The sequence below is a fragment of the Gadus chalcogrammus genome, chromosome 3 (assembly GCF_026213295.1).
Source record: "Gadus chalcogrammus isolate NIFS_2021 chromosome 3, NIFS_Gcha_1.0, whole genome shotgun sequence".
NCBI lineage: Eukaryota > Metazoa > Chordata > Actinopteri > Gadiformes > Gadidae > Gadus > Gadus chalcogrammus.
In genome coordinates, this window is record NC_079414.1 from 16,788,188 (window position 1) to 16,797,099 (window position 8,912).

At 47.0% G+C, this 8,912-nt stretch overlaps 1 protein-coding gene across 3 annotated transcripts in view; it reads right to left on the reverse strand.

Annotated features, from left to right (window-relative positions):
* The window catches only part of inpp4b (inositol polyphosphate-4-phosphatase type II B), a 119,051-nt gene extending 112,201 nt beyond the window's left edge, over window positions 1-6,850 (reverse strand). For 2 of the 3 annotated variants that reach the window (XM_056586325.1, XM_056586323.1), the window contains exon 1: window positions 6,539-6,850. In XM_056586325.1, the coding sequence (XP_056442300.1) occupies window positions 6,539-6,568 (30 nt within the window). In that variant the 5' untranslated portion in view covers window positions 6,569-6,850. Of the gene's footprint in view, window positions 1-3,103; window positions 3,561-6,538 lie in introns of those variants that run through there. The other variant, XM_056586324.1, reaches the window with a different exon arrangement.
* Between the last annotated feature and the right edge of the window lie 2,062 nt (window positions 6,851-8,912).

Consider the following 8,912-nt stretch of genomic DNA (forward strand, 5'->3'; position numbering starts at 1 on the left):
ATCAAACCTTTCAAACCTAAGGTTGGTATAAGTCTACGAGTGGAAACCGTTTTTTTTTCCAGAACATAAAACATATCGATCCTCTAAAACTGTAGGCTGAATTTCTTCTATATTTTTGTGTCTCGCTGCAGTCGGAGGACCGTTCCAGAATCCTAAAGAGACTATGCTCATGCCTCACCCGTCCGAGGTGGCAGTTTGGATCAGCAATCTGGGAGCCATGGTGAGGGCTGGAATTGATCTCAAATGTGACTTAAAGGAGAGTTAAAGTACAGAAGCAGTCCCTTCGGCGCAGTAACGCCACCGTGCCTCTCTTAATAACCACAACAACCATTTACCACTGTTTTCTTCAAGGGATTGGGCTGGGTTTTCTGGCTCCACACCAAACATAGCGTTCCAAGACCGGAGGCCGGAAAAGATAAATGCCGCTGTTAAAGTTTATCAGACCGTAACTCCATTACTCACAAACGGTCGCCAAACACAGGTTTTTTGCAGAGATTTATTGCATATTTGTACGTACTTGAAACAGGACTGGCTCTTGTTGTTGTTGTTGTTGTTGTAGGCAGCTGTGTTTTTTTTCCAAAGCTATTTGCGATGAAGCAATTTTTCTCAGTTATTTTGAGACACTTGTGTTCAGAAATGTTGTTTTAGTCAAAGGGGTTGGTTCCTCTTGAACTCTTGGTAATTTGCTAAACCTCAGGATCGATTTTGATGATGGGCTAATTTTAGAGTAATTTTAGAAAAGACACACCTATTGGGTGTGATGAGGCATTTCAGCCCATTTAAAAATCTGCCCTGAGCTGTGAATTTTTTTTTGGGAGTACCTGAAACCTAGACGTAGGATGGATTGATAAGCCTACCAGTTTCCATAGTCCACTGGGATTGTTTGTAGACTGATGGGTGGCAGTAGCTCAGGAGGTAGAGTGGCTCCAGACGAGCTGGCTGTCGCCTTGCATGGCTGACACCGCCGTAGGTGTGTGAATGTGTACCTGAATGTGTGCATGAATGTGTGAATGTAAAGCGCAATATTGTAACGCACTAGCTCTATATAAATGCAGTCCATTTATGAACTATCCAGCATACCTCAATGAGGATCAATTGTGATGTCACCAAGTCGCCGGCCAGGGCAGATGTTAAAACGGCTTGCTGTGGCTAATCACATACCAACCGGTTGGTAAAATAGTGGCCCTTCAAAGCAAATATGGGGTACATTTGCACTTGACTGTTGACTGTGGAAAAGCAATTAGCTGATTCCACATGACATTTAGATTTGAGTGCTCACACTGTCATCCCTGGTAGGAAATTATTCAATCGTTCAGCGGGGAACCAGACTGAACAGAATCAAAGAGGTGTGTGTTTACAGCCAGAGCTTCCTCTTCCTGATCGCTGCTCTCTGGGGCAGCCCTGGAATCCGGCCTGGGGGGACGGACAGAGGACACGCCAAGGCCCAGTCCAGATAGCACTCAGATAACACGTAGACAAACACACCCTGCCACACACACACACACACACACACACACACACACACACACACACACACACACACACACACACACACACACACACACACACACACACACACACACACACACACAGTATATTATACAACTACCGCAATGCCTTACTGTAAAGCTGGATTGCCAACCACACACAGTGTGCATTCATAGACACTTTCCAAGCATGAGCTCTTGCATGTGTCAGAGAGCCACGCTATAGAGGTTAGTGTAGAATTTCCAACCCAAGCAGCAAACAGACAGTTGTAAGAAACACGAACACACACACACACACACACACACACACACACACACACACACACACACACACACACACACACACACACACACACACACACACACACACACACACACACACACACAAACACACACATGCATTAAAAATACATACAGAGACCCTTCTCCACCCACCACAAATAACCGTTTTTTTTATTTTTTATCCCTGGTATTAAGATAAAGCTTCCTAAAAGTGCTGAGCAGGGGGGCAAATGCAATCCAACGCACATAAGCTTGTGTCAGCTGGTTACCGCCTCCCTAAGCATGATGGTTCTACTGGTTCTGGTCACCCAGCGGTGTCGCCCAGCCGGCCAGCCTTGGAGCTACCTGGGCAAGGAACTCATTGGCTACAGCCCCTCGGAAAAAAGCCCATTGGTTCTAGGCACAATGAGATCAGTGTGCTGCCTGGACGGAGCCTGGCTCTCCCTGAATACATGACTGTATATCTGGACCGTGCATGGCCATAGATAGAATGGGAAAAAACACACACACACACACACACACACACACACACACACACACACACACACACACACACACACACACACACACACACACACACACACACACACACACACACACACACACACACACACACACTGTGTCAGTCATACCTGCAAACTAGTCACTTTTTTTAACTCAAAAAAGGACATTAACGTGAATCGTGTAGATCCGAAGAGTTTTGGGGGGGGGGGGGGGGCTTACTGACCGACTGACTGTCTAGTTTGTCCCTTTTTTCCAAAAACACACACAGACACACATACACACAAACATACGTGCGTGCAAATAATGCAGTGGTACAGAAACAAACACATGCAAAAACATATAAATAAAGATTTAGACACAGGCATTCACATGCAGAAAAAAGTACACATAGGTGTGCCAACACCTCAAGTTCACACACACACACAAGATAATAAACATACATAAAAGTGCATGATATCAAAACAACATTAAAACAGACACATAAAACATAAAAGTTAAAAAGTACATCAGGTAGACACACACAGACACACAACACACACACACACACACACACACACACACACACACACACACACACACACACACACACACACACACACACACACACACACACACACACACACACACACACAGAACTCCTGTATAGTGGCATGCAGGGCACATCTCAGGTAGACACACACACACACACACACACACACACACACACACACACACACACACACACACACACACATACACACACACACACACACACACACACACACACACACACACACACACACACAGCACTCCTCTCTGGTGGCAGAGTGCGCGGTGCTGCTCTCGCTCACCAGCATGTCGGTCCGAGAGCACTGAGCTCCCGTGCAGCCGGGTCCTCTTAGTGCCGCCGTCAGGCTGAGTTAAGGCAGTCCGCCTGTCCTCATTCACACAGACAAGCAGCCAGAGCCCGCCACACAATCGCTCATTCAGCCAGACTCTCCCCGCTGCTGCGAGCATATGCTACAGAGACAGCTGCCTCTCACGCCCCCGCCTGCTGTGTGATGGGCTCGCTCCGCAGCCTCCCCGCGACGCCCGCCCGGGCCCATTAGTGTGGGTGGGGCGCGCCAGTCCGTATAAGTTGCTCCGTTTGTTTGGTCTTGTTTGTCTGTCTGGTGTGTGTGTGTGTCTGCGTGAGTTAGTAGCTATTTATTTGTGGCAAATGGATGTGTGTGTGTGTGTGTGTGTTTTTGTGTGTTATAAATACTGCATGTTAACTGTATATTGGGCGGGATCAGAGGGAATCTCTGTTTGTAGTTGAGATCGTTTTTTTTATAAGTAATTCCCTTGACCGCTCAGGCTGTGTAAACACACACACACACACACACACACACACACACACACACACACACACACACACACACACACACACACACACACACACACACACACACACACACACACTGTGTCAGTCATACCTGCAAACTAGTCACTTTTTTTAACTCAAAAAAGGACATTAACGTGAATCGTGTAGATCCGAAGAGTTTTGGGGGGGGGGGGGGGGGCTTACTGACCGACTGACTGTCTAGTTTGTCCCTTTTTTTCCAAAAACACACACAGACACACATACACACAAACATACGTGCGTGCAAATAATGCAGTGGTACAGAAACAAACACATGCAAAAACATATAAATAAAGATTTAGACACAGGCATTCACATGCAGAAAAAAGTACACATAGGTGTGCCAACACCTCAAGTTCACACACACACACAAGATAATAAACATACATAAAAGTGCATGATATCAAAACAACATTAAAACAGACACATAAAACATAAAAGTTAAAAAGTACATCAGGTAGACACACACAGACACACAACACACACACACACACACACACACACACACACACACACACACACACACACACACACACACACACACACACACACACACACACACACACACACACACACACACACACACACACAGAACTCCTGTATAGTGGCATGCAGGGCACATCTCAGGTAGACACACACACACACACACACACACACACACACACACACACACACACACACACACACACACACACACACACACACACACACACACACACACACACACACACACACACACACACACACACACACACACACAGCACTCCTCTCTGGTGGCAGAGTGCGCGGTGCTGCTCTCGCTCACCAGCATGTCGGTCCGAGAGCACTGAGCTCCCGTGCAGCCGGGTCCTCTTAGTGCCGCCGTCAGGCTGAGTTAAGGCAGTCCGCCTGTCCTCATTCACACAGACAAGCAGCCAGAGCCCGCCACACAATCGCTCATTCAGCCAGACTCTCCCCGCTGCTGCGAGCATATGCTACAGAGACAGCTGCCTCTCACGCCCCCGCCTGCTGTGTGATGGGCTCGCTCCGCAGCCTCCCCGCGACGCCCGCCCGGGCCCATTAGTGTGGGTGGGGCGCGCCAGTCCGTATAAGTTGCTCCGTTTGTTTGGTCTTGTTTGTCTGTCTGGTGTGTGTGTGTGTCTGCGTGAGTTAGTAGCTATTTATTTGTGGCAAATGGATGTGTGTGTGTGTGTGTGTGTTTTTGTGTGTTATAAATACTGCATGTTAACTGTATATTGGGCGGGATCAGAGGGAATCTCTGTTTGTAGTTGAGATCGTTTTTTTTATAAGTAATTCCCTTGACCGCTCAGGCTGTGTAAACACACACACACACACACACACACACACACACACACACACACACACACACACACACACACACACACACACACACACACACACACACACACACACACACACACACACACACACACACACACACGGAAAGACCGTTTGGGACTGTGTCATGGAACGCTCCGCTTCAACTCACATGACATCAAAGGCCGTTTTATCCCCTGGATTTGACTGATATGAGAATCTCCTTGGGAATACTGGCTCTGTTGGCACCACAAGTCATGTTCATTTAACAGGATTTTTGTCTGGCTGGCATATTAGTGTGCCGCTTGAGGTCATATGACTTTCAGTGCTGCATGTCTTGAATTCAATGCTAATCAACAGCAGATATCCAATAACTTGCGCTCTATGCTCTTTTGTATTTCGAAGATGTCCAAGTATGGGACAGTTCAAGGTGCTGGTGCTCATGGTTAGACAGCGGACATTGGGATTCAAACCCAGAACCAAAACTCAACCACCCCCGCCCCTCCCCCTCCCCGGATATTGCAAATTCAAATTGCAAATCCCACACTGAGAATGTTGGATAGCAGATTATAATGTCATTCGATGACACTCTAAATGGAAGGCTCCTTCCAATACCATGATTATATTCATACTCCTAATGGGTGGTCCCACAAAGAAGACACTCTTACACTGGTAAGCAGTGTGTGTGTTCTTTCATTTTTTTCATCTTGCGTCTTGTGCCTCCCCAGCACTATACGACCTCAGTGGTTTAAGGAGGACTTGGAGCTACTTTGAAAGGTTATTTAGACTTGAGTTTGCATTGATTCTGGGGCTTTGCCTCCATTATCAACAATACGTCCTCCCTCTAAAAGAGGGAGATTCTTGGCCCAGGCACTGACCTTCATACAAACGAGAGAGGCCTCTTGAGAATGTGACCAATAGGATGGACACAGATGGACCTCATCTTAAGGACCACACGTCTCCCCGTGCGGATTCACACGTACACACGTGCACACATTCTCACTCTCTCACACACACACGCATGTGCTTGCCGACACAAGGCATGCACCCACTCTCACAAGAACAAAAACGGGACGGATCTGAGGTTGGCAACAGCTGTGTCCTTAGGACAACTGCTAAGAGACGAAAAACAAATAAAAGTCTGAGGGGGCAATCTAAGGTTTTATGGGATGTATGAGTCGAGTGAGTCACAATATGAACGACTGCCAGCAACAGTTTATTGCAATGTAGCAGAATTAAAAACAAAATAACAGATTTTTGTTAAACATCCCAGTAAATCCTTAGAAGCCATCCCACTGAATCCATGAAAAGAGCTATGCTGCTGTTGACGTGTGAGAGCCGCTCAGACTCGCTGAAACACAGCCATGTTCCCATTTCAATATCATTTCAAAGCCTGTCAAACTTCCAAACCTTACAATGAGTGGCCATGGCTAAGTCCTTCTTTTTTGACATGACACGACAAGGCAACGCAACCCCGCTACATGTGCCGCAACATAGCCCAGCACGCTGAACTATGACAGAAGAAACTTTCCATTTGCAATGCAGTATTTATGGGGTTGGTACCTACCCTGTTCTTCTGCAGCCGAAAGCAGTCCATGGTCCTATTTCAAAATCCTGCACACTGGGGCCATGAAATCATCCCTGCACAAGCAGTGCGTGTGTGTTTGTGTGTGTATGTGTGCGCTTAGCTGAGCAAGCATATATTACACCACCACATCCTGTACGCGCAAAACACGGACACACTTAGACACACACACAGAAAGTAATCCTTTGACTAGTCTGTAGGAGTAGAGCGTAGTGGAGCAGGCGTCCTGAATACGTTCTGCTAGTTCAGCGCGATTAGCTTAGCAAGGAAGTGAACTGATCTCTGTGGTTCCTCCTCATGGAGCCTTTGCCCTCATGGAACAGAAAGGAAAAACTTTGAGCAGACGGTGGGAAGAGACTGGGTTTGTGTTGGCTTGTGTTTTGGCATGTGTGTGTGTGTGTGTGTGTGTGTGTGTGTGTGTGTGTGTGTGTGTGTGTGTGTGTGTGTGTGTGTGTGTGTGTGTGTGTGTGTGTGTGTGTGTGTGTGTGTGTGTGTGTGTGTGTGTGTGTGTGTGAATGTGGCTGTGTGCCTGCACTCCGTATGCATTGAAGCAAAGTGTGGTTCCATGCTGGAACTTAGGGCAGCTGTTGCCACGCCGTTCACCCTAGCTGCCCCCCCTCCCCAAACACACATGTGTGCAGTTGTTGCCATGGAAACAGCTATCTCTCTCCTTCTCTCCTTCTGTCAGCCTAAGAGATCAGTAGTCAGTTTAAGAGATCAGAGGGCACAAATGTCTCCCTAAGATTCCCCTATTGGGCACGTACTCACATGTGCACGCAAACACACACACACACACACACACACACACACACACACACACACACACACACACACACACACACACACACACACACACACACACACACACACACACACACACACACACACACACACACACACAGACCCTCAGAGTCAGAAAGCCTCAAATGTCACAGGGAAAGAAGGTAACCATGGAGGAGGTTAGTGTGTGTTTAGTGTTCCAGATAGCTGGCTCACTTGCAATAAAGACACGGTAGGAGAAGAACTAGACGGAGAGGACGGGCTGAAACACAGCACACACCCAAAAACAATACGGTTCACAGTAAGAGGGATAGAATGTACAGAGTACAAATGCACACCTATGCAAGGAATTGTGTTTGTGTGCATGTTTACCATTTCCTGTGTCTGTATGTGTATTTATCTTTGCATCTTGTATTTACTGTGCATTTTAGTGTGTCTGCGACTGTCGGCATGTATGTGCATGTGTGTGTGTATGCATGTGTGTCCTTAGATGCACGTGTGTGTGTGTGTGTGTGTGTGTGTGTGTGTGTGTGTGTGTGTGTGTGTGTGTGTGTGTGTGTGTGTGTGTGTGTGTGTGTGTGTGTGTGGGTGAATGTGTGTGTGTGTGTGTGTGTGTGTATGTTTGTGTGCATATGCATGTGTCCCCTTACCTCCACGGTCTCTGTGGAGGTCTGGCTGACAAGGGACTGCTCGCGGGGGTCCACCACCGCCACGTGGACCACCGCGCTGGGCTTCCTGTTGCTGCCAGATATCACCAGGTCACGACAAGCTAGGGAGGGGGAGAAGGGAGCCAGTCAAACGCATGTACAGCAGAGGGTACAACCAGAGAAGGATGGAGGGAGATGGAGGAGGGGATCTTCCTTGTAGCACCACTGGCCTAAAGCAGTCTAAAATGACCATTGAGGGCTTAAATCATGTCTACGGATATATGCTAAAGAAGTTAACAAAGAACTATAATGAAATCCTCTAGCCTATGTTTGTATACATGATTTAACCGTAGACTGCTTTAAGCCTGCACTTGTATGATGTCATCTACTTGTATGTTTCCTGCCTCACATGTCTTGAATGCACTGTACTTGAACCTGGCAAATTAAATTCCTTAAGGGGAAATTAAGTTATTTGAATCGAATTGAGAAGCAGGGCGGGGCTGGGAAAAGTTGCTCAAGGACACCTACAGGTAAGGTTCAGAGGCAGGGGATTGAGCCAATTGCCCCTGTGGCTGGGAGTCGACCACCTTAGCAACTAAACTGTTCTGCACCCAGTTTTGTTCTGCTCACAAGAAATCAGACGAGAATATAAGCACTAGACACTTTGTACATATTCTGACCAAAAACCCCTCATAATGAGTTATGTTTAGCCAACAGTAATACAATGTAATTTGCTACTCCCTATACATCCTAGGAAATATACATGGTATATTACGTCACATACATGCTTTTTACTGAAACATCTTTGAAGTAAAGCAAAGCATGGGACTTGAATGTCCTTTCTTACAAAGGTGTGAACACCACAGATGTCAGCCTGTATCACCAGTCAGCTTCAAAGAGCCAATAGTCAAGAGCACGTCCAGTCCTGG